The sequence below is a fragment of the Lithobates pipiens genome, unplaced genomic scaffold (assembly GCF_037356315.1).
Source record: "Lithobates pipiens isolate NorthernLeopardFrog02 unplaced genomic scaffold, aLitPip1_a1.2 Scaffold_18, whole genome shotgun sequence".
In the NCBI taxonomy this organism is placed as follows: domain Eukaryota; kingdom Metazoa; phylum Chordata; class Amphibia; order Anura; family Ranidae; genus Lithobates; species Lithobates pipiens.
In genome coordinates this window covers 4010072-4037055 of record NW_027507758.1, presented here as the reverse complement: position 1 = coordinate 4037055, position 26984 = coordinate 4010072, and the positions used below count along the sequence as shown (strand labels likewise).

Here is a 26984-nt window from a genome sequence, read left to right as displayed (position 1 = left end):
ACTGACCATGAGAGAGAGAAAAGTTTTTGTGTTAGTCATATTCTCTGAAAAATGGCCAAGAAATCATAAATCCTGCCGGGTGTGTAAACTTATGAGCACGGCTGTAAATCCTAATGGCAAAAAATGCCGGCAACACGATTGCGTCTTCTTGCAAATCTTTGTTTGGCACCAACAGCAGTGCTGCATCAATAGCGCTAACGCGTTTCGTCCAGAGCCTTCCTTATCGCTATGCAGAAGGCTCCGGCCGAAACGTGTTGGCACTGTTGATGCAGCACTGCTGTTGGTGCCAAATAAACATTTGTAAGAAGAAGCAATCGTGCTGCCGGCATTTCTTGCTCTTTTGATGTTCACAACTAGCCTGAGCGCCGATATCCAGCTCATTACTTTACAATTGTGCGGTGGAGCTTGGCTGAGTCTTTGTCCACATTATATAAATCCTGTATTATAATAATATGTTCATTGTTTGGGTATATCTAAAGGAGATTGTACAGTCAGATTGTAACGTGTATGGTGAGATCGAAGCTCTGAGGTCTCTTCCATTTTATATATATATAACATTTTTATGTTTTTTACTCACCTTTTCCAAAGTAGTCAGGTGTGAAGATCACCTCACATGTCACATGACGTTCACATTGATTTCTGCACCATTACAAAGTAAATGCAGGGGAGGGCACCAGAGTGATTGCCCCTCCCCCTCCCGACCCTCCCCTTCCCCTCCTCCCTCCCAACCCCTCCCCACACTCCTCCCCTCCCCCTCCCCCTCCCCACACTCACGTTATGTCCTCAGTGTTCCAGATGTAAGGGATGGTGGGCACCATTCAAATTGCAAGACCGAGGACATCTTCTGACAGAAAGGAGGTACTGTGAGGGCCAGCTCCAGATTGAAGGTGAGTATTGTGGCCCGAGCTGCATTTTTGTTGTTTTTTTCTGTTTTGTTTTTTATATTTTCTGGCACTTCTGTTTAAACAAAACAAAAGGGATCCTGGAGATGATATTTAAATACAGGGACAGGGAAATTCAGAACACGAGGAAGTAAAGAGTTATGACAATAGGGAAGGACTGGTAATGGGCTATAATTTGTAGCGGGAGTCCCTGATATGTTCGGTGATAATTCTCGGCCTGTTTTGTGATTTATTTTTTTCTTTCCTGTTTTTTTCAGACCGGGGAATTCTCCGCCCGCTTCCTGGTGAAGCTGCCAGTGGACTTCAGTAATATTCCCATCTACCTGCTCAAGGTAAAGTCTGACCGCGGTATTTATTACATTGATTCTGCACCAGAGGGGACCAATCAGGGAGCATAGGATGTGCAACTAGAATCCGGGACGGATCACTGCTGCTGTTCTGACCCGGTGTGACCCGGTGTGACCCGGGGGCCCCTAGTCGGGGTACAGATCTTGATTCAGCTAATGCAACCCATGCGAGTTTATATGCAATGCACGTGATTGGGAAATGTTGGGGAAGCATTTACAGGGTTAAATCAGGACACATGGCCTCCTCCTCCCCGCTTGTCCAATGCTTCTGCACACGTGAGCAAACGTCCGTCCGGCTAGACTGCACATCATGCGGTCCTTTGTATAAACTGTGTAGATGAGGACCGGTCACACAGAAGGCTTTATCTGAAGCCAAATGGAATATCCTGTATAACCCGCCATAAGAGCGCATTACTCGGTGTTATGAGAAATACTCCAATGTGGGGCGCACACAGCACCCCAATGCAGATCGCATATGCAGCGCGTTTCAAGGCACCAAACTGCTTAATATTGCAGTACCTTTCGGTTTGGTCCGGCGTGTTTTATTAAAAGTCGTGCATGCAGCACGTTTTCTGTATTTCAGTGCGATTTCCAGACCTTTCAAATGAATCGGCTGCAAAATCACATTCCCCTCTAACCTCTGCACCCCAATCCCTCTCTGCTCATCCCTGTACCCTAAACCCCCCTCCCCTCCTCACCTCCACCCCCCAGACCCCCTCTCTGCTCATACCTGTACCCTAAACCCCCCTCCCCTCCTCACCTCCACCCCCCAGACCCCCTCTCTGCTCATACCTGTACCCTAAACCCCCCTCCCCTCCTCACCTCCACTCCCCAGACCCCGTCAGTGCTCATCCCTGTACACCAAACCCCCCTCTCTGCTCACTTCTGTACACTAAACCCCCCTCCCCATCTCACATCCTCACCTCAAACCCCCTCAATGCTCATCCCTGTAGCCCAAACCCCTTCCCCTGCTTAACTCCACTCCCCAAACACCCCTCTCTGCTCACCTCTGTACCCCAAACCCCTTCCCCTGCTTACCTCCACTCCCCAAACCCCCAAATGCTCACCTCTGTACCCCAAACCCCCCTCTCTGCTCACCTCTGTACCCCAAACCCCCCTCTCTGCTTACCTCTGTACCCCAACCCGCCTCTCTGCTCACCTCTGTACCACAAACCCCCCTCTCTGCTCACCTCTGTACCCCAAACCCCCCTCTCTGCTTACCTCTGTACCCCAAACCCCCCTCTCTGCTTACCTCTGTACCCCAAACCCCCCTCTCTGCTTACCGCTGTACCCCAAACCCCCCTCTCTGCTTACCTCTGTACCCCAAACCCCCCTCTCTGCTTACCTCTGTACCCCAACCAGCCTCTCTGCTCACCTCTGTACCCCAAACCCCCCTCTCTGCTTACCTCTGTACCCCAAACCCCTTCCCCTGCTTACCTCCACTCCCCAAACCCCTTCCCCTGCTTACCTCCACTCCCCAAACCCCCCTCTCTGCTCACCTCTGTACCCCAAACCCCCCTCTCTGCTCACTTCCGTACCCTAAATCCCCCTCTCTGCTCACTTCTGTACCCCAAACCCCCCTCTCTGCTTACCTCCACTCCCCAAACCCCCCCCCCCCCCAATGCTCACCTCTTTACCCTAAACCCCCCTCCCCTGCTCACCTTCACACCTCAAACCCCCTCAATGCTCATTCCTGTACCCCAAACCCCCTCTCTGCTCACCTCTGTACCCCAAACCCCCCTCTCTGCTCACTTCTGTACCCTAAACCCCCCTCACCTCCACACCTCAAACCCCCTCAATGCTCATCCCTTTACCCCAAACCCCTTCCCCTGCTTTCCTCCACACCCCAAACCCGCTCACTTCTGTACCCCAAACCCCCCTCTCTGCTCACTTCTGTACCTGAAACCCCCCTCTATGCTCACCTTTGTACCCCAACCCCCCTCTCTGCTCACTTCTGTACCCTAAACCCGCCTCCCCTGCTTACCTCCACTCCCCAAACCCCCTCTCTCCTCACTTCTGTATCCCAAACCCCCCAAAGTAACATTGTTTATAAACACTGATCAGAGGGGAGATAGAGAGATACAAAGTAACATTGGGGATTTATTTACTAAAGGCAAATCCACTTTGCACTTGGGAGTGCGGTCACTGTAGATCTGAGGGGGACATGCAAGGAAAATAAAAAACAGCTTTTTTGTTTGCATGTGATTGGATGATAAAATCAGCAGAACTTCCCCTCATTTCAGAGCTATCCCTCAGATCTACAGGGACTGCACCTCCAAGTGCACTTGTAGTGCAAAGTGGATTTGCCTTTAGTAAATCAACCCCCATTGTTTATAAACATTGATCAGACGGGTGAGAGAGATACAAAGTAACATTGTTTATAAACATTGATCAGACGAGTGAGAGAGATACAAAGTAACATTGTTTATAAACATTGATCAGACAGGAGATAGAGAGATACAAAGTAATAAAAAAAAATCCCAGCATCCTCCCTCAATACTCCTATTGAGCCCTCATTCCTGATGTAAGTAGTGGGCGGGCTCCTGGGTGGAGCTATACAAATATCCAAATGCCTTGATGGGTGTGTGTCAGACCAGCTCAGGTTTCCACTGTTGCGTCCCCAGAGCCGCGTGACTTTGGAGTGCAGCTTTGATCCAGTTATACACTCTCTGGATCAAAGTTGCATCAAAGTATTGCAGGCACTTTTTTAAAGTCACTGATTTTCAAAGTCGCATAGATTGGAGCGAGTGCCATTGAAATCAATGGGCTGTGACTCGTCATGCGACTTTAACCACTTAAGCCCCGGACCAATTTGCAGCCAAAGGACCAAGCCCCTTTTTGCGATTTGGCACTGCGTAGTTTTAACTGACAATTGCGCGGTCGTGCGACGTGGCTCTCAAACAAAATTGACGTCCTTTTTTTCCCACAAATAGAGCTTTATTTTGGTGGAATTTGATCACCTCTGCGGTTTTTATTTTTTGCGCTATAAACAAAAATAGAGCGACAATTTAGAAAAAAATGCAATATTTTTTACTTTTTGCTATAATAAATATCCCCAAAAAATATATATAAAAAAATGTTTTATTCAGTTTAGGCCGATACGTATTCTTCTACATATTTTTGGTAAAAAAAAAATCGCAATTAGTGATTTATTGATTGGTTTGCGCTAAAGTTATAGCGTTTACAAAATAGGGGATAGTTTTATAGCATTTTATTTTTGCTAATATTTTTTTTTTTACTAGTAATGGCGGCGATCAGCGATTTTTATTGTGACTGCGACATTATGGCGGACACATCGGACATTTTTGACACATTTTTGGGACTATTGTCATTTATACAGCAATCGGTGCTATACAAATGCAGTGATTCCTGTGTAAATGACACTGGCAGTGAAGGAGTTAACCACTAGGGGGCAGTGTGTGCGTTATGTGTGACGTTATGTGTTTTTTTTATTGTAGGGGGCGTGGCCTGGCATGTGATGTCACTGATCGTCTTTCCCTATAACAGGGAACAGACGATCGGTGACGGGCTCATTAGGAAGCACGGGGGAGAGGTTTGTTTACACAGACCTCTCCTCTTTCTTCAGCTCTGTGACGCGATCGAGGGACACCAGTGGCGATCGGGTCCGCTGGTCCCACGGCCACGATCACGGAGCTCAGGACTGGGTCGGGAGCGCAGCGGCGGCGCGCTCCTGACCCATGGCTGGGCACTTAAAAAGCAACGTACAGGTACGGGATTGTGCCCAGCCGTGCCATTCTGCCGACGTACATGTGCAGGAGGCGGTCCTTAAGTGGTTAATGGAACCGGAAGCCTTATTGAATGAAAGGGGTGGGGCCAGAGACAGCCAGCCAGGGGAGGAAAGCACTAGATCAAGGTTCTCCAAACTGCGGCCCTCCAGTTGTTCAGGAACTACAATTCCCATCATGCCCGGTCATGTCTGTGGATGTCAGAGTTTTACAATGCCTCATGGGGCGTGTAGTTCCTCAACAGCTGGAGGGCCGTAGTTTGCACTAGACAATGCTGGATGGTCCTCCAGCCAGGAAATGAGGTGGGGTTCTATCTGACGTACTGCAGCTTCTAATTCACAATGCGAGAAGCTCACAGTGTGCGGTGAAGTCAGAGGAAGCGGTTTCAGCCCGGGAGAGGAGCCGAGACACCTGTGCAAGACTAAAGGAAGGGCCGGAGGGTTGGACTTAAGCTCGGGACTATCTGGCAGGGATGCCTGGATACAGGGCCCTCTTTAATATTGATTGGACCCTGGGCAAAACTTTTTTTTAGGGCCCCCCCATGCAGTTTCACTCTCCACCTTCTCTGAGACATACAATAAATAGCAGCTAGACTAAAAATCAGTTTGCTGAATCAGACCAGGCAGCTATTGCAATTGGTTGTCAGAGGTTACAGTGTATCATTACCGCTCACTGACTGGTTGCTAGAAGTTACAGTGTATCACTACCGCTCACTGACTGGTTGCTAGAGGTTACAGTGTATCACTACCGCTCACTGACTGGTTGCTAGAGGTTACAGTGTATCACTACCGCTCACTGAATGGTTGCTAGAGGTTACAGTGTATCACTACCACTCACTGACTGGTTGCTAGAGGTTACAGTGTATCACTACCGCTCACTGACTGGTTGCTAGAGGTTACAGTGTATCACTACCGCTCACTGACTAGTTGCTAAAGGTTACAGCACATGATTTCTGCTTGATGATTGGCTGCTAAAAATTACTGTGGATATGACCTCAGGGGGGGGGGGGCAAGATACATACATATCAATACCACCGGCCACCGCTCTTCACATATGAATGCCGGTAATTTACATGTAAACACAGGGTCTGCAGGTGAGTCATCTGTACACAACAATAGGGCAGAGCTGGGCAGCATTAGTAGCAGCACTTCACGCTGAGACATTGGGACACAGCACGGGACTAAAACCTCAAGGAACAAGGGAATTTAAACCAGGATAGTTGGCAAGTATGAGGCAGCTGCTTTGGGCCCCACAACAATGACGGGGCCCAGGGCAACTGCCCCTTTTTCCCTGCCTTAAAAACGGCCCTGCCTGGATAACAAGACAAATCCTTTGGCACGTAAACCAGACGTATGCAAAATCTGCTGCATCACATGACACGTCCATTTACAATGGTGGACCATTTCCAGGAAAATCTCTCATGTTTGAGTGTTACGGCTTTTTATTTCTTCTTTTTTTTTCTTGTTCGTTTATTCAGAATAGATGATAAATTGCCCAGATTCTGGCCGGCGTTCTTCTACCTTCACTTTTCTCACGAGCGCCTCTAAAAGAAAATCTCCGGGTTTCAGGACTCTCCTCCATTGGGTAGAAGGTGGGGGGGGGGGGGGTGCACTTAGTTACAGACCTGCTCGATGTAACATGTTAAATATCACACTGCAGAGCCAGGTTTCCGTAATATGCGCCAGTCTTCTCCGCCATAGATCAGCAGAGCTAGGAGCCGAGTTCTCCATCCTCGGGGTCTGGGCTGCAGATGACTTTGGTTTGCGGCAGGCTGCCGAATTCGTTTTCGTCTAGACGTTATGCTAAAGCAGAATGAATTTCCCTCCTTTTCACCCGCAGTCTCCTCTCCTGGCAGCACCAGGCCGTCCTTTATCAGCGGTTTGTTGTCTCCTCTTCGGGAATTCCGCCCCGTCGTGTATCCAGATCTTCTGCTCAGCATCCCTGTACACTCTACAGGTTGTGGGAAAGGCTCATCTACGGTACAGCCAAGCATATGTCTGCCTGGTGCTGGCCGATTGCGGTTGAAGATGGAGAACATATGTCTTCATTAAAGTCGAATGTCTTCTATAATGAAGGCAAGATAAGATAAAGGAATGTTTGACTCATGTTATAAGAACTTTAGGAGAAGATTTAGGAAATACTTCAGGCAAAGTATTTTTGTATTCCTTCGAAAATCAGGAAATGATGTGTGTTGGATGGATCAACAGATATACAGTAGATGTAGATATATATATAGGCAGAGTATATGGCCAAGAGTATTTGGACCCCCTCCAAGTGATTAAATTCCTGTTTTCCCAGTAAAGGGTTCTGGTAATACTCCATCATACAAAGATATTGTAGACTATTGTGCTCTTGCCAACCTTGTGGTAACAGTTTGGTGAAGACCCTTTTCTGTTCCACCATGACTGTCCCCTGTGTACAAAGCCAGCTCCATAAAGACGAGGTGTGACCAGTTTGGTGTAGACCATGGGTGCTCAACCTGTGGCCCTCCAGCTGTTGTGGAACTACAAGTCCCAACACGCCTCTGCCTTTCTGAGTCATGCTTATAACTGTCAGCAACTTGCAGTGTCTCATAGGACTGGATGTAGTTCTGCGATAGCTGGAGGGCCGCAAGTTGAGCACTCATGGTGCAGACGGTAGGAGAAACTGAAGTGTCCTATAGAAAGCCCTAAACCTCAACCCTGCTGATGACTTTTGGGGTGAACTGGAATGTCTGCCTGCAAACCAGGTCTTTTTTTAAGTGCCCAACGTGAGGCTTGACACACAAGTTGGCTCTTTTTTGGTGCCCAACGTGAGGCCAGACACACAAGTTGGCTCTTTTTTGGTGCCCAACGTGAGGCCAGACTCACAAGTTGGCTCTTTTTTGGTGCCCAACGTGAGGCCAGACACACAAGTTGGCTCTTTTTTAAGTGCCCAACGTGAGGCTTGACACACAAGTTGGCTCTTTTTTTGGTGCCCAACGTGAGGCCAGACACACAAGCCAGGTCTTTTTTTTTGGTGCCCAACATGGAGCCTGACATGCACGGCAAGTTGTCTCATCCAACCTGACCCAGCTTGCACGTGTCAGTACCTGTTCTCACAAATAGGTACATATTCCTACAGACACCCTCCAAAATCTTGTGGAGAGGCTTCCCAGACGAGTGGAGGACATTATAGCCACAAAGGGGGTGGGGGGTGGTCCATCACAATGCAGAAGGGAGCTTTACTCCACCAAGAGAAGATGTTCCATCACAAAGCAGGAGGGGCCCTAAACACACCAATGGAAGACATTTTGTCACAAAGTAGAAGAGGCTCTGACCACACCAGGGAAGAAGTTCCATCACAAAGTCGGAGGGGTCCTAAACACACCAAGGGAATAAGGTCCAGCACAAAGCAGGAGGGAGCTTGACCATGCCAAGGGAAGACGTTCCATCACATAGCAGAAGGGGTCCTGACCACACCAAGGGAAGACGTTCCATCACAAAGCAGAAGGGGCTCTGACCATGCCAAGGGAACACGTTCCATCACAAAGTAAGGGGGGGGCTCTGACCACACCAAGGGAAATACGTTCCATCACAAAGCAGAAGGGGCCTCTGACCACACCAAGGGAACATGTTCCATCACAAAGTAAGAGGGGCCTTGACCACACCGAGGGAAGACGTTCCATCACATAACAGGAGGGGCCCTGACCACACCAAGGGTAGACGTTGCATCACAAAGTAGAAGGATTCCTGACCACACCAAGGGAATACGTTCCATCACAAAGCAGAAGGGGGCTCTGACCACACCAAGGGAACACGTTCCATCACAAAGTAAGAGGGGACTTGACCACACCAAGGGAAGACGTTCCATCACATAACAGGAGGGGCCCTGACCACACCAAGGGTAGACGTTGCATCACAAAGTAGAAGGGTTCCTGACCACACCAAGGGAATACGTTCCAACACAAAGCAGAAGGGGCCCTGACCACACTAAGGGAACACGTTCCACCACAAAGTAAGAGGGGGCTCTGACCACACCAAGGGTAGACATTGCATCACAAAGTAGAAGGGTTCCTAAACACACCAAGGGAATACGTTCCATCACAAAGTAGAAGGGTTCCTGACCACACCAAGGGAATACGTTCCATCACAAAGCAGAAGGGGCTCTGACCACATCAAGGGAACACGTTCCATCACAAAGTAGAAGGGGTCCTGACCACACCAAGGGAATACGTTCCATCACAAAGCAGAAGGGGCCTTGACCACACCGAGAGAAGACATTCCATCACAAGGTCAGAGGGGCCTTGACCACACCGAGGGAAGACGTTCCATCACAACTCTTTTTCCACCTTCAGGTGATCTCACTCTATCATTTTGCATGTGCTCACCTGCAACTTTTACAAATATAATCGGGCTGCTTGATAAGAGGCCTTCGAACATTGGTCAGTCTTGATGGAGGATAGGTATAAGCATTACTGAAATGCACCCCTCTCCTGTCAAAAGCAATTCCCAGCATTTAATTTTTGATTCTTTTACGTTTGTCTTGTAGCAAGAATCAGCTGCTGGTCTTGCTGGGACAGCTACTCTGAGGAGGTTGAACAGGGTGCCTTAGGTAGGCCCACCTCTCCCCTGCCTCCCCACCCCAGAACTACATCTCCCAATAGGCCTTTCTCTGCACTGTGTATGTGATCAGGCTCTTGGAAATGAGGGTAGCAGCATTGTTTGTCGAGGTAAGACATGAATGTACAAATGCAGAGAGGTGCATAAATAGGAGGAGTTCTGTAGTCCAGCAGGAATGGCTGCTTGGGATTTCAATGCAGCAGAGGCAGCTCACTACAGGAAGTTCACTGGATTTCGGGCAGATCATGAGAGATTTTTGTGCTTGCAGTGCTTTTGCTTTGGAAATGTACTACGTTTTTTTTTGTTTTGTTTTTTTACATACACTTTAAATTTTAGAGAATTTTGTTTTCTTAATGGCAGTGGGTGTGGCCTGTAAAGCGGGTCATTCTTACTCACGTAACATCTGTCCTTTCTTTGCACCCTCCATCTCTTATTAAACCGTTCCTCTTTGCCAGACTACAGAAGAGTACTCAAGCGGTTGTTGAAGGTACCCGAGCTCCAGATTAAAGCCGTCAGTTTAATTCCATGGCAGTGACATCTTAATTATGTGCGTCAAAGACACCGGAAAATTTTGTTTTTGTTTTTAATTAATCGACTTTATCTTTTACGGCTCTGGCAGCCTCCTGTAATGAGTTTCGTCAGCGAGAGGAACTGGCCGCGATCTGTGTGTGATTCACATTCAATCTAGCGGCAGCGTGCACCGCCGGTGCCTCTCTTAGCATCGGAAATATGTCATTAATTGCCGAAACTGAGAGAGATGAGAGGATGGCATCGCTAATTAGGACCTTGTTTATTTTTTAAAGTGTAAGAGTGGGCAAGCGGCTAAATACACAGTTCTCGTTCTAATACTGATATACGGTTTTACCTACTGCAAGTGAAATAATCTGTGGACTTCTTAAAGAGGACCTGTGCTGTGAAATCTAGTACCAAGCAGAGGACAAATGACTGGTCACCAACATTGTCTGTGGTCTCCATGCAGCTGATCTGTTCCCCATTGCTGACTTACTGTCAGGAACCATGAAATCAGACTGAGAGTACAGTTAAATTTCACTTATTTAATAATAAAAGCAAATGGAACAAACGTAGTCAAAACTTAGCCAGAGTTCAGAAACCGGAACGGATAGTCAGAAAAGCCAAACCTCAGGGAGCCGGAGATAAGCGTAGTAAAACAGCAAGCTGGATCTGGAGCCAGAGGGGATGTGAGCCAAGCAAGTCTTTTAACAGGAATTCAGGAGATCGTCTCTGTGATGTTGACTAAGGCGAAGGCAGAGATCCTCTGGGCTGGACGGCTTAAGTAGTCAGGACTGACGAGCAGGATCATCAACAGCTGAGTAACTGTGGAGAGATAGAAGCTGGCAGTTAGGCAACAGCTGAGCGGCCAGCTCATAGAAGGAAGAGCTGGGCCTAGGCCTGACAGGGAGGAGGCGCACAGCGAAAGCGAGGAGGAGAAGAGCCGCTGGTAGATGCCTGATCACCGCCGATGCCTGGATGCCGGGCCCCGCCACCGCTCTTTGGATGCCAGCTGCCTAGATGAAGTAACTGTGGAGAGATAGGAGCTGGCAATTAGCCAACAGTTGAGCGGCCAGCTCAGAGAAGGAAGGGCTGAGCCCAACCCTGACATTTCCCATCCCTTGTTCTGCACTGTGTTTCTGTGCTGCTCACTGTTCTCCTTGCTGGAGAGGAAGCTGTACTGGAGGACCTGCAGTGCAAGGAATTCCTGGCCGTATTGGTGGAGGAGCAGGGATTTTCTCCTGATGATTAGTGATCTGATGACTGGTGGAGTTTTGATCAAGAAGCAAGAGGAGATATTGAGGGAGCACAGATCTCAGGATGGATGAAGTATTTTTATTATTATACAGGATTTATATAGCGCCAACAGTTTACGCAGCACTTTACAAAAAAAAGGGAGACAATACAGTTACAGTATAGTAAAATACAAGACTGTTAAGAGGGCCTTGCGCATAAGAGCTTACAATCTAATAGGGTTTAATTATATAGACTCAAAGGATTGTGAATGTAATAGCCACCATCCCAATGTGAAATGTTTAAAACATGTCCTCATTAGGCGGGATTTATAAGGCAATCAAAACGTGATATTAATTATAAAATCATTTTATTGAAAAAAAATGTTGTCATTTAAAAATTGTAAAGAAAGATGTAGTACAGTCATAACATAGACTTGGTTTAGCATGTCATGTAACACATTTAAAATAGTGTAGTGTACAAAGTTCTATCCCCCTATTTGAGATCTGGCTTTCCACCCTGTAGATTATGGATGGATAACTCCCAACGCGTTTCAAAGTATGATTACAATTCACTTCTTCATCAGGGATATTACCACATCTATAACATGATCTATGTCTGACTTTAGTATTCCTATAGCTTCAAAAAGAGCCACCGCGTGATCATTGTTAACCGTTTTTGTCATATAAAGACCACAGACTATTGTCTAAAAATTAGGCGTTGTTTATTGAGCCTGATATAAATTGCGTGATAGAATCTGCTTCAAAGAAGTCCTTACTCTATCCATTGTCTTCAAATAGACACTTTGGTGGAGAAGGATACTTTTTGCACCTTTCTGGTCTATTTGAAGACAATGGCTAGAGTAAGGACTTCAAAAGCCGGACAGATTGAGGTAGAGAGCTCCAAAGGATTGGAGAGGCTCTGGAGAAATCCTGGAGACGAGCGTGAGAGGAGGAGACAAGGGAACTTGAGAGCAGAAGGTCTTGAGAAGAGCGGAGAGGGCGGTTTTGGTGATCTTTGGAGACAAGATTGGTGATGTAGCTCGGGGTGGACTTGTGAATTGCTTTGTATGTTGTGGTTAGTGTTTTGAATTTCATTTGCTGGGCGTTTGGGAGCCAGTGGAGGGATTGAAAAGAGAAGTGGCGGACACTGAGCGGTTGATAAGGTAGATGAGGCTGGCAACTGCATTCATGATAGATTGAAGAGGGGAGGAGCCTATGGAGAGGCAGGCCAATGAGAAGGGAGTGTCAATACTCAAAGCGAGAGATAACAAGGGAATGAATGAGGAGCTTGGTGGTTTCATTGGTTAAAAAGGGGCGAATTTTAGAGATGTTACAGAGTTGAAGTCCACACGCTTTTGACAACAATTGTATTTGAGGCTGAAAGGACAGGTCAGCATCTAGGATTACACCTAGTTCCCTGGTGTGAGGGGAGGGACTGATGGTTTCATTGTTGATTTTGATGGAAAAGTCCTGGAGGGGGGCACAGTCAGGGGGGAATATTGGCTCGGATTTAGCGAAATTTAATTTAAGGAAGTGTTGTGACACAGAAGCAGGGAGATCCTTGCACTGCAGGTCCTTGGATACAGCTTCCTCTCCAGCAAGGATAAGAACAAGCAGCACAATAGTGACATCACCAAATCTGACTCCAATTCTGGTAAGGGCATTCAACCAGAGTCTTAGATTCACTGTGTTTCTGTGTGAAGGTGGCCATATTGGTGGAGGAACAGGGATTTGCTCTTGATGTCTTATGATCTTATGACTGGTGGTGATATGTACCAAAAGCAACAGGAGATATTGAAGGAGCAAAGATCCTCAGAATGAATGAAGCAGGGGAGATCCTTGCACTGCCGGTCCTCAGGTACAGCTTCCCCTCCAGCAAAAAGAACAGTGAGCAGAAACATAGTGACATTACCAAATCTCACTCCAAATCTGGTGAGAGTAGAAGTCGGAGGTAGCAGTGCCTTATTTGCACTGTTTCTTTGTGGAGGAGCAGGGGTTTGCTCCTGATGACTAGTGATCTGACGACTGGTGGTGTTATGATCAAGAAGCAACATGAGATATTGAGGGAACAGATATCCACAGAATGGATGAAGTAGAAGCAGGGAGATCTTTGCACTGCATGTCCTCGGGTACAGCTTCCCCTCCATCAAGGATAAGCGTGAGCAGTAACGTTGTGAAATCACCAAATCTCCCTCCAATTCTGGTGAGGCATTTAGTCAGAGATAGCAGTGCCATATATGCACAGTTTCCTTTGTAGGGGCAGCCATATTGATGGGGGAGGTGGGATTTGCTCCTGGTGATTAGTGATCTAATGGCTGGTGGAATTCTGATCAAAAAGCAACATGAGACATTGAGGGTGCAGATATCGCCAGAATGGATACCGTAGAAGCAAGGAGATTCTTGCACTGCAGGTCCTCGGGTACAGTTTCCCCTCCAGCAAAGAGAACAGAGATCAGCACAATAGTGACATCACCAAATCTCACTCCAATTCTGGTAAGGGCATTCAACCAGAGTCTTAGATTCACTGTGTTTCTGTGTGAAGGTTGCCATATTGGTGGAGGAACAGGGATTTGCTCTTGATGTGTAATGATCTTATGAATGAATGAATGAATGAAATACTTATATAGCGCACAATGCGAACTGAATCGCCTCTAGGCGCTGTGGCGAGCTTTGATCATCTGCTAAAAGAGGAAGGTCTTGAGTTTTTTCCTAAAAGCCAGGTGATTTTCTTCCAGGCGGATGTTGATTGGTAGAGCATTCCATAGCCGAGGCCCTTGGACAGCGAATCTCCGATCCCCCTTGGATTTATACCGGGCTTTGGGCACGAGGAGGAGGTTTTTGTTGGCTGATCGAAGACTGCGGTTTGGTGTGTAATGATTTATTTTCTCCATTAGGTATTGCGGAGCTTCTCTAGGCACGCATTTGTGGGTGAGGCAAAGGGTCTTGAACCTGATCCGATTTTTTACGGTTAGCCAATGTAAGCTCCTCAGTGAAGGAGAAATGGATTCCCAGGGTTTTTTTCCTGTTATCAGCCTTGCCGCCGTGTTTTGGATCAGTTGTAATCGCACAAGTTGATATTGTGGTAATCCTATGTAAAGCGAGTTTGCGTAGTCCAGTCGTGAATTAATGATTGTTCCAACTACCACTGCTTTGTCATTCTTTGGGATAAAAGGGATGAGTCTGCGAAGCATGCGCAGCAGATGGTGAGATCCACTGACTACAGATCCTATTTGCGCATCCATTGACATTTGTGCGTCTAAAATAACCCCGAGACTCTTGGCTTTGGTCTTTGGGGAGATAGTCTGCCCAAAGACGGTTGGTGGAGACCAGGAGGTTTTGGTTGCGGGCTTATGATTTGGGTGTAAGATAAGAAGCTCTGTCTTTGATTGGTTCAGCTGGAGGGAGTTGGTGGTCATCCAGTCCTCTATTGATTTGAGGCAGTTTTCAAGTTGTTGTTGGTGATCTTTTTTTCCATTGATCCGGAAATAAAGTTGCGTGTCGTCAGCGTAAGAGTGGAAGCAGAGATCTGAGCATCTGATGATTTGAAGGAGTGGGCGAATGTAAATGTTGAAGAGAACGGGTGACAACGGAGAGCCTTGAGGGACTCCGCAGGTGACTGCCCGAGTTTCGGAGAGGAATTTTCCTAGTTTCACTGTCTGTGACCGATTTCCTAGGAAAGACGCGAACCAATGGAGATCTATGTCTTGGACTCCGGCTACTTCTGTGAGGCGGACGAGTAGAGTATTGTGATCTACTGTATCAAACGCTGCACTGAGGTCTAGCAGTACGAGGAGACACGGCTCTCCGTCATCTGCCGCTTCGAGGGCGTCATCCCAAATCTTGAGGAGAGCTGTTTCTGTTCCATGACCCGGGCGGAAGCCTGATTGCAGCGGGTCCAGGAGTTTGTGAGTATCCAGGTGAAGTTGTAGCTGATGTACTACAGCTTTCTCCATGATCTTAGAAATGGTGTTGAGACTTGTAATTGGCCTACGGTTGTTTGGATCCTGAGGGTCCAGGTTTGGTTTCTTGAGTAGAGGTTTGACGATGCCTTGTTTGAGGATGCTGGGAACAATCCCTTCGTGGAATGATCGGTTTATGAGGTGGGTTATGGTTGGAGCCACGATGTCGGAGCATTCTTTCAGTAGTTTTGTGGGGATGATGTCAATAGGTGAGGTACTGTCACGCAGTTTATTAATGATGTTTTTTGCGGTGTCTACGGTAATTGGGGATAGTGAAAATTTTGGCGGTTGCGGTATGTTGGTGCGGACATCCTCTTTATGTATTTGCTGGCTGAGGTTGGATGTTTTCTTCTGACAAATTGTTTCCCTGATGGTTTTGACTTTATCGATGAAAAAATCCGACAGTTTGTCACAGTAATCCTGGGATTCGCTTTCTGGGGGTTCTAGGCACACCGGATTCATTGATTGATTAACCAGTTTAAACAGTTCCCGTGGTTGGTTTGCGGCCGTTGAGATTGTATATAAGAAGTGGTCCTTTTTGGCTTTGAAGATTGCTTTCCGATAATTCTCTGTCAGACCTTTGTAGTTAAATAGGTTTTCCTCGGTGGGATTTCTTCTCCATGTTCTTTCCGCTCTTCTGCGTTCTTGCTTTAGTACGAAGAGGGAGCTATTAAACCATCCAGCATTTTTCTTCCTGATGAGAGCCCTGCGTTTTGGTGCTACCGAGTCTGCTGATTGCAGTAATGCCTTGTTCAGGGAGTTGAGTGTTTCCTCCGTAGAGTGGTTTAAGGTTATTGTAGATATTTTTTTGGACAGAGTGGTTTTGAAGGCTTCGGAGTACAGTTTTTTATGCGATCTGGTCCAGTGCGTTGTTACAGGTTTCCGTTTTGCGTTGGTGATGTTGGTAGCGATTTTGAATTTGATGGCGTGGTGATCCGTCCATGGCAGAGTTATGTTGTCGAGTATGTTGACGTCAATGTTCTGTTTGAAAATGAGGTCCAGGGTGTGTCCTGACCCATGCGTGGGAGTCTTTATCAGTTGCTGTAGACCCAGTTCTTCTAGTTGATTGATGCAGGCAGTCGCGATGGGGTCTTTAGGCTCGTTTGCCCAAAGGTTGAAATCTCCGAGTGCCAGGAAATTTTTGAATTTTAGGGTGTGCATTGCAAAGGATTCCGTGAGGGGTGAAAGAAGATTGGACTTTGGTCCCGGTGGTCTGTAGCACAGTAGAATATGAGTGGTGTCATGGGGTGTTGGTTGAAAATGTAGCGTCAGGGTTTCCATAAAAGGCACTGGGTTCTGAGATGATGGTTTAGTGAGATCCAGGTGACCTTTAAAGATCACTGCTAGGCCTCCTCCTTTTTTCCCTATCCGGTGTTCGGTTAGGATCCTGTAGTTTTCCGGCACCAATTCGGTGAGGATGGTGTTGCAGTCAGAGGTTAACCAGCTTTCGGTGATGAAGAGGCAGTCTACATTAGAGGTCGACCGATATATATATTTGGCCGTTTTTAAGAAATCGGCATCGGCCGATTATTGTGCATACCACGCCGATTTGCGGGTAACACTATACCCGGCCGCCTGCAGTACAGACCTGTGTCCCCGCTGCAGCAGCATGTACAATTGATCCTCCATCCTTCACCCGTGCGGCTGGCCACTATAGGGTGGAAGGAGAAAGTTTCACTGGCACTGCACTGCCCCGCCCCTCCCTTCCCCAGGCAGTAGCAGAGGAACATCATTAACATATCACAAGCCTCCGCAGGAGATCGTAGCCAGCACTAGCTAAGATCCTCTTCCTTCCCTGCGGAGGCGGAGCCTGTTTCTATCTCACTGTGATTGGCTGGTCAGCTCATCAGGGCTAGGTGCATGCTATTGGGTCACGTGCATACAGATAGATGCCAGCTTGTATGCACGGTGAGTCAAAAAAATGGAGTATGCTACTGTATAAATTAATATCCTTTTAAAGTGAAACCTGCCATTTAGAAAATGGATGATCCTCCTCCACAGTCACCTCTATATACCACCCCTCTACATTCACCTCTCAGTACCCCCCTCCACAGTCACCTTTCTGTACCCCCCCCTCCACAGTCGCCTTTCTGTACCCCCCCTCCACAGTCGCCTTTCTGTACCCCCCCTCCACAGTCGCCTTTCTGTACCCCCCCTCCACAGTCGCCTCTCTGTACCCCCCCTCCACAGTCGCCTCTCTGTACCCCCCCTCCACAGTCGCCTCTCTGTACCCCCCCTCCACAGTCGCCTCTCTGTACCCCCCCTCCACAGTCGCCTCTCTGTACCCCCCCTCCACAGTCGCCTCTCTGTACCCCCCTCCACAGTCGCCTCTCTGTACCCCCCTCCACAGTCGCCTCTCTGTACCCCCCTCCACAGTCGCCTCTCAGTACCCCCCCTCCACAGTCGCCTCTCTGTACCCCCCTCCACAGTCGCCTCTCTGTACCCCCCCTCCACAGTCGCCTCTCTGTACCCCCCCTCCACAGTCGCCTCTCTGTACCCCCCCTCCACAGTCGCCTCTCTGTACCCCCCCTCCACAGTCGCCTCTCTGTACCCCCCCTCCACAGTCGCCTCTCTGTACCCCCCCTCCACAGTCGCCTCTCTGTACCCCCCCTCCACAGTCGCCTCTCTGTACCCCCCCTCCACAGTCGCCTCTCTGTACCCCCCCTCCTCCACAGTCGCCTCTCTGTACCCCCCCTCCTCCACAGTCGCCTCTCTGTACCCCCCCTCCTCCACAGTCGCCTCTGTACCCCCCTCCTCCACAGTCTCCTCTCTGTACCCCCCTCCTCCACAGTCGCCTCTCTGTACCCCCCCTCCTCCACAGCAGCCTCTCTGTAGCCCCCCACCTCCACAGCAGCCTCTCTGTACCCCCCCACCTCCACAGCCGCCTCTCTGTATCCCCACCTCCTCCACAGCCGCCTAAACTGTTAGATTTAATGAAGGAAAAATAAAAAAAATCGGCCACAAAAATCGGCTGCAAAAATCGGCATCATATATCGGCCATCGGCCGCCCCGATTTCTAAATATCGGCATCGGCATCGGCCAGAGAAAAACCCATATCGGTCGACCTCTAGTCTACATTGTTCTTGATGATGAAGTTGTGTACTTCCAGTCTATGTTTGACTGCAGACCTGGCGTTAATCAAGGCGCAATCTAATTGTAGTGGTCGAGTAGATGTCTTCCTGTGGTTGGGAGCTGGTTGTCGTCCGGTTTTTAATAGTTGTTCTCTTTGAAGTATTTTTTGTATGGAAGATGGCAATGTGGTGTTGATATTCCTTAGTCTGTGCAGAACTTCAGCTGAGTATTTGAAGTAGCACATGGTTTGTGGATGCTGTTGATGGTACTATGGGCCTAAGATGATGATCCTGATCAGGGTATTGATCCTGAGGTGGGGCTAGGTATCAGACTTGCCGCCGTGCTTGAGGCTATTAGCGCGCAAGTTGATCAGGGGATGCCTATATGGATGCGGAAGGAGTTGTTGTATTCGGTTGCTGGCTGTTCCAGCTGCCTTTACTTAGGGTGGAGGTCTCCGCTTAGAAAGGAAGTCTGGCTGTGATCTGGAATAGTCGTCCTAGGATAGCGTAAAAAATGGAAAGGAGGCCGGAGGTAGGGGTATGACTGGTGGTGTTATGTACCAAAAGCAACAGGAGATATTGAAGGAGCAAACATCCTCAGAATGGATGAAGCAGGGGAGATCCTTGCACTGCCGGTCCTCAGGTACAGCTTCCCCTCCAGCAAAAAGAACAGTGAGCAGAAACATAGTGACATTACCAAATCTCACTCCAAATCTGGTGAGAGTAGAAGTCGGAGGAAGCAGTGCCTTATTTGCACTTTTTCTTTGTGGAGGCAGCCATATTGGTGGAGGAGCAGGGGTTTTCTCCTAATGACTAGTGATCTGATGACTGGTGGGGTTATGATCAAGAAGCAACATGAGATATTGAGGGAACAGATATCCACAGAATGGATGAAGTAGAAGCAGGGAGATCTTTGCACTGCATGTCCTCTGGTACAGCTTCCCCTCCATCAAGGAGAAGCGTGAGCAGTAACATTGTGAAGTCACCAAATCTCCCTCCAATTCTGGTGAGGCATTTAGTCAGAGATAGCAGTGCCATATATGCACAGTTTCCTTTGTGGGGGCAGCCATATTGGTGGGGGAGGTGGGATTTGCTCCTGGTGATTAGTGATCTAATGGCTGGTGGAATTCTGATCAAAAAGCAACATGAGCCACTAAGGGTGCAGATATCGCCAGAATGGATACCGTAGAAGCAAGGAGATTCTTGCACTGCAGTTCCTCGGGTACAGTTTCCCCTCCAGCAAAGAGAACAGAGATCAGCACAATAGTGACATCACCAAATCTCACTCCAATTCTGGTAAGGGCATTCAACCAGAGTCTTAGATTCACTGTGTTTCTGTGTGAAGGTGGCCATATTGGTGGAGGAACAGGGATTTGCTCTTGATGTCTAATGATCTTATGACTGGTGGTGTTATGTACCAAAAGCAACAGGAGACATTGAAGGAGCAAACATCCTCAGAATGGATGAAGCAGGGGAGATCCTTGCACTGCCGGTCCTCAGGTACAGCTTCCCCTCCAGCAAAGAGAACAGAGATCAGCACAATAGTGACATCACCAAATCTCACTCCAATTCTGATGAGACTAGCAGTCAGAGGTAGATGCACTGTGTTTCTGCGTAAAGATGACCATATTGGTGGAGGAACGGGGATTTGCCCCCGATGTCCAGTGATCTGATGGCTGGTGGGGTTATGTACCAGAAGCAACAGGAGATATTTAGGGAGCACTGACCCAGAGAATGGATGAAGCATAAGCAGGTCCTCAGGTATAGCTTCCTCTCCAGCAAGGAGAACAGTGATCGGCACAAATCCTATTACATTTGTATTTATTTATTTTTTGCCCCATTTGCACAGGATGAATGTGCATGCAATTTACTGGGCGATTTTCTATGCATTTTTTTTTATATTTTTTATAAATACACCTCTAAGTGAATATTGCAGCTTCCGTTCATTTTACCATCTACTTCATCCATTGCATTGCTGTTTCAGCTTCTGCACCAAGAAGACTTGTTTGGACATTAGTCACTGTGTAGACATTTGGCACTTTGCATTTCCAACATTTCCTGATGTCCCTCGATCGTCTCTTCAGTTCCTTGATATTGCATGACTGGTTGCAGCTCGCCCTCCTGTTGTAACTTGTAATCTGTGTCATTGATGTAATATGTGACCTTAAATATCAGATAAGCCACTTGGAATGTAGCGGAATAATTGCAGGGCACAGCTCAGCGATCGTCTCTCTCTCTCCGCCTCTGTCCCTGACACAAAACAAGAAGACGATCGTTCAGAGGCACTCTCCTTTCTCTTCTGCTGTGTTGGTTTTGGGTTTAATTCTCTTTTTGCCGTCCTTTGAAGCACAAAAGAGGCCGCGTTTGTCATTGAGACAATGGCCGCTGATTGATCATTACCCAGAATTCACAGCGCTAGACTTAGACCGGCGTCACACCCATCGATCTTTTCATTTCACAGAAGACCCTCCACTCTCAGGACCTCTAACTACATCTCGGGGTTGGGGTATAAACTCAATGCAAATACAGTATGTCTTAAGCCAGCAATAGATGGATCGAATCTTGGCCGGCCCAGCAGGGACTGGTCCAGCAGGGTCTTGGCCGGCCCAGCAGGGACTGGTCCAGCAGGGTCTTGGCCGGCCCAGCAGGGACTGGTCCAGCAGGGTCTTGGCCGGCCCAGCAGGGACTGGCCAAGATTCGATCCATCTATGGTCATGCTGATTGTACCCAAGTTGCTCGATCAATCGACTTGGGTACAACCAGCATGTCGGGTTTTCAGCTTGTGATTATTGCCAGTGGCAGCTCCCCCCCCCCCCAATAGCTCAGCGGAAAGGATTCCACCATCAACACCCCAACAACCCCAATACATAATAATGTAGTACTGTGTATGGGGTCTCATGCCTCTAGTCCAGTGATGGCGAACCTTGGCACCCCAGATGTTTTGGAACTACATTTCCCATGATGCTCCACTACACTGCAGAGTGCCAGTGCATCATGGGAAATGTAGTTCCAAAACATCTGGGGTGCCAAGGTTCGCCATCACTGCTCTAGTCGGTTACATGTAGGATCATTTAAAGCCCAACTGAACCCTCGGTTTCAATTGGCTAAATACTTTCCAGCTGCATCAAAACAAAAGGTGTGCAAAGCCTCAGCTTCTCTTCCCACCATGCAGGATGAAGGATCCCAAATACAGTGACTTGAAAAAGTATTCATACCCCTTGAAATTCCCCACATTTTCTCATGTTACAACCAAAAACGTAAATGTATTTTATTGGGATTTTATGTGATGGACCAACACAAAGTGTCACATAATTGTGAAGTGGAAGGAAAATTATAAATTATACAAATAAATATGTGAAAAGTGTGGGGGCATTTGTTTTCGGCCCCTTTTACGCTGATACCCCTAACTGAAATCGAGTGGAACCAATTGGCTTCAGAAGTCACCTAATTAGTAACTAGAGTCCACCTCTAGTTGGTTGTAACATGACAAAATGTGGGAAATTTCAAGGGGTATGAATACTTTTTCAAGGCTCTGTAGGTTAAGAATCCCATGCAGGATGGAGGATCCCATGCAGGTGCGATGAAGCGTGCGTGTGTGTGTAGAGCAGGCCATTTATTAACATTCAGGCCTAAAATGATTCTTAAACATAAGTACAAAATTAGTCCTTGCAGTGAAAGGGTTAAAATTAAATGGTCTGATACCAAGTGACGCTGACTTTATTCTGCGGTCCCAGGACAGATGGTGCCGCAGTCCTCAGCTTTGCAGGGCTGGAACGTGGATGGGCACCTTATCCTCAGGCCGTGTCCCATCCCAATGCCGTGGCTGCTGGTCCTGTGCTGGTTATAGTGGAGGCCAGAGGTTGACTGTGTGAGAGGCGACCAGTCAAGGTCGGTTCTTCTGGCTGATATTCGCAGCTGGAACCGGCATGTGCTGAAGAGCGCCGATCTGCGAATGTAAGGTGTGTGTGTGTCGAGTGTTTCTACAGATTAATAAAAGACCATTTGCAACTCAAATTTTTCTTTCCTGTTTATTGCCCCAGGAGATTTCCTCTCTTCATGTCCTGGAGAGCAAGAGGGCTTTCCCCGGGCAGGCCAAAATTCTGAACATTACTGTGACTGTGAGGAGGAGTGAGAAGTAGCGATCGTTCGACATGACCCACCCCAGGCTCGTTGTGGTGGGTCGGGGTCGTTGTGCTGTGTCGGGGGTCATTGTAGTGGGTCGGGCTCATTGAAGTGGGTCGGGCTCATTGAAGTGGGTCGGGCTCATTGAAGTGGGTCGGGGTCATTGAAGTGGGTCGGGGTCATTGTGGATCGGGGACGTTGTGCTGGATCGGGCTCGTTGTTGCGGATCGGGCTCATTGTGCTGGGTCTGGCTCGTTGTGGTGGGTTGGGGGTTGTTGTGCTGGGTCGGGCTCATTGTGGTCGGTCATTGTGGTGGGTTGGGGTCGTTGTGGGCTGGGGGTCGTTGTGGTGGGGCGGGGGTCCGTGTGGTGGGTCGGGTCGGGGTTGTGGTGGGGCGGGGTCATTGTGGGTCATTATGATAGGTCGGGGTCATCTCACTACGGGAGGTTTTCCTAGGTAAACAGCCCTGTCTCCTCTCTGCAGTCACCTCTGTTTACAGACCCGGGAAGAGGGGGAGGGGATGATAATGACCCTTTTCTGGGTGAACTTTTCACCTGACACAAGTACATCGCTTCTGCGGCTTTAGTGTTTGCAGAATTACCTGCTGAGGAGTCTGCTGTCCTCAGACAATTATTACAAACTAATTCTGAAGAGTAATGTGCTTATAGTTTACCTTCCCTGGCTTCTCCTTTTATATTCTCATTGCATTCCTCATTATAGACTCCGTGACCTCATCACCGGGTCTCTGCGCTTGTCTATGCAATGCAGGCAGATCGTGGCGGGTGGGAGGAGCTTCTCGAGAACATCCCAACCCCCGGCCTCAGTACTCCTCTCAAGAGCCCTCAGTCCTGATGCAAGCAGTGGGCTGGTCTTTGGGAGGAGTTATGCAAATTCCAAAATGCCTTAATGCCACTGGGTGTCAGTCTGGAAGAGTAGGCGTTCCTGGGCTTTCTTTACTTGTAGACCAGGGGTCTCCTAACTTTTTAAGCAAAGGGCCAGTTTATTGTCTTTCAGACTTTAGGGGGGCGGACTAGGGCCATTGAGAGTAGAAAATTCCCCGGTGTCCTTTGGGAGTAAACAATACCATATCATTGGTGTCAGTGGGAGGAATAGTGCCCCATCATTGGTGTCAGTGGGAGGAATAGTGCCCCATCATTGGTGTCAGTGGGGGGAATAATGCCCCATCATTGGTGTCAGTGGGAGGAATAGTGCCCCATCATTGGTGTCGGTGGGAGGAATAGTGCCCCATCATTGGTATCAGTGGGAGGAATAGTGCTCCATCATTGGTGTCAGTGGGAGGAATAGTGCCCCATCATTGGTATCAGTGGGAGGAATAGTGCCCCATCATTGGTGTCGGTGGGAGGAATAGTGCCCCATCATTGGTGTCAGTGGGAGGAATAGTGCCCCATCATTGGTATCGGTGGGAGGAATAGTGCCCCATCATTGGTATCAGTGGGAGGAATAGTGCCCCATCATTGGTGTCAGTGGGAGGAATAGTGCCCCATCATTGGTATCAGTGGGAGGAATAGTGCTCCATCATTGGTGTCAGTGGGAGGAATAGTGCCCCATCATTGGTATCAGTGGGAGGAATAGTGCCCCATCATTGGTATCAGTGGGAGGAATAGTGCCCCATCATTGGTATCAGTGGGAGGAATAGTGCCCCATCATTGGTGTCAGTGGGAGGAATAGTGCTCCATCATTGGTGTCAGTGGGAGGAATAGTGCCCCATCATTGGTGTCAGTGGGAGGAATAGTGCTCCATCATTGGTATCAGTGGGAGGAATAGTGCTCCATCATTGGTATCAGTGGGAGGAATAGTGCCCCATCATTGGTGTCGGTGGGAGGAATAGTGCCCCATCATTGGTGTCAGTGGGAGGAATAGTGTCCCATCATTGGTGTCAGTGAGAGGAATAGTGTCCTATCATTGGTGTCAGTGGGAGGAATAGTGCCCCATCATTGGTGTCAGTGGGAGGAATAGTGCCCCATCATTGGTGTCAGTGGGAGGAATAGTGCCCCATCATTGGTGTCAGTGGGAGGAATAGTGCCCCATCATTGGTGTCAGTGGGGGGAATAATGCCCCATCATTGGTGTCAGTGGGAGGAATAGTGCCCCATCATTGGTGTCGGTGGGAGGAATAGTGCCCCATCATTGGTATCAGTGGGAGGAATAGTGCTCCATCATTGGTGTCAGTGGGAGGAATAGTGCCCCATCATTGGTATCAGTGGGAGGAATAGTGCCCCATCATTGGTGTCGGTGGGAGGAATAGTGCCCCATCATTGGTGTCAGTGGGAGGAATAGTGCCCCATCATTGGTATCGGTGGGAGGAATAGTGCCCCATCATTGGTATCAGTGGGAGGAATAGTGCCCCATCATTGGTGTCAGTGGGAGGAATAGTGCCCCATCATTGGTATCAGTGGGAGGAATAGTGCTCCATCATTGGTGTCAGTGGGAGGAATAGTGCCCCATCATTGGTATCAGTGGGAGGAATAGTGCCCCATCATTGGTATCAGTGGGAGGAATAGTGCCCCATCATTGGTATCAGTGGGAGGAATAGTGCCCCATCATTGGTGTCAGTGGGAGGAATAGTGCTCCATCATTGGTGTCAGTGGGAGGAATAGTGCCCCATCATTGGTGTCAGTGGGAGGAATAGTGCTCCATCATTGGTATCAGTGGGAGGAATAGTGCTCCATCATTGGTATCAGTGGGAGGAATAGTGCCCCATCATTGGTGTCGGTGGGAGGAATAGTGCCCCATCATTGGTGTCAGTGGGAGGAATAGTGTCCCATCATTGGTGTCAGTGAGAGGAATAGTGTCCTATCATTGGTGTCAGTGGGAGGAATAGTGCTCCATCATTGGTGTCAGTGGGAGGAATAGTGCCCCATCATTGGTATCAGTGGGAGGAATAGTGCCCCATCATTGGTATCAGTGGGAGGAATAGTGCCCCATCATTGGTATCAGTGGGAGGAATAGTGCCCCATCATTGGTGTCAGTGGGAGGAATAGTGCTCCATCATTGGTGTCAGTGGGAGGAATAGTGTCCCATCATTGGTGTCAGTGAGAGGAATAGTGTCCTATCATTGGTGTCAGTGGGAGGAATAGTGCTCCATCATTGGTGTCAGTGGGAGGAATAGTGCCCCATCATTGGTATCAGTGGGAGGAATAGTGCCCCATCATTGGTATCAGTGGGAGGAATAGTGCCCCATCATTGGTATCAGTGGGAGGAATAGTGCCCCATCATTGGTGTCAGTGGGAGGAATAGTGCCCCATCATTGGTGTCAGTGGGAGGAATAGTGCCCCATCATTGGTTTCAGTGGGAGGAATAGTGCCTCATCATTGGTGTCAGTGGGAGGATAAGTGTCCCATCATTGGTATCAGTGGGAGGAATAGTGCCCCATCATTGGTGTCGGTGGGAGGAATAGTGCCCCATCATTGGTGTCGGTGGGAGGAACAGTGCCCCATCATTGGTGTCAGTGGGAGGAATAGTTTCCCATCATTGGTGTCAGCGGGAGGAATAGTGCCCCATCATTGGTGTCAGTGGGAGGAATAGTGCCCCATCATTGGTGTCAGTGGGAGGAAAAGTGCCCCATCATTAGTGTCAGTGGGAGGAATAGTGCCCCATCATTGGTGTCAGTGGGAAGAATAGTGCCCCATCATTGGTGTCAGTGGGAGGAATAGTGCCCCATCATTGGTGTCAGTGGGAGGAATAGTGCCCCATCATTGGTGTCAGTGGGAGGAATAGTGCCCCATCATTGGTGTCAGTGGGAGGAATAGTGCCCCATCATTGGTGTCAGTGGGAGGAAAAGTGCCCCATCATTAGTGTCAGTGGGAGGAATAGTGCCCCATCATTGGTGTCAGTGTGAGAAATAGTGCCCCGTCATTGGTGTCAGTGGGAGGAATAGTGCCCCATCATTGGTGTCAGTGGGAGGAAAAGTGCCCCATCATTAGTGTCAGTGGGAGGAATAGTGCCCCATCATTGGTGTCAGTGGGAGGAATAGTGCCCCATCATTGGTGTCAGTGGGAGGAAAAGTGCCCCATCATTAGTGTCAGTGGGAGGAATAGTGCCCCATCATTGGTGTCAGTGTGAGAAATAGTGCCCCGTCATTGGTGTCAGTGGGAGGAATAGTGCCCCATCATTGGTATCAGGGGGAGGAATAGTGCCCCGTCATTGGTGTCAGTGGGAGGAATAGTGCCCCGTCATTGGTGTCAGTGGGAGGAATAGTGCCCCATCATTGGTGTCAGTGGGAGGAATAGTGCCCCATCATTGGTGTCAGTGGGAGGAATAGTGCCCCATCATTGGTGTCAGTGGGAGGAATAGTGCCCCATCATTGGTGTCAGTGGGAGGAATAGTGCCCCATCATTGGTGTCAGTGGGAGGAATAGTGTCCCATCATCAGTGTCAGTGGGAGGAATAGTGCCCCATCATTGGTGTCAGTGGGGGAATAGTGCCCCATCATTGGTGTCAGTGGGAGGAATAGTGCCCCATCATTGGTGTCAGTGGGAGGAATAGTGTCCCAT

General features: G+C 48.6%; 1 protein-coding gene across 4 annotated transcripts in view; it reads left to right on the top strand.

Moving 5' to 3' along the window:
• The window catches only part of LOC143986952 (BRISC and BRCA1-A complex member 2), a 344474-nt gene that overhangs the window by 97606 nt on the left and 219884 nt on the right, over window positions 1-26984 (top strand). For all 4 annotated transcript variants that reach the window (XM_077485366.1, XM_077485368.1, XM_077485367.1 and 1 more), the window contains exon 6: window positions 1160-1234. In XM_077485366.1, the coding sequence (XP_077341492.1) occupies window positions 1160-1234 (75 nt within the window). The remainder of the gene's footprint in view (window positions 1-1159; window positions 1235-26984) is intronic.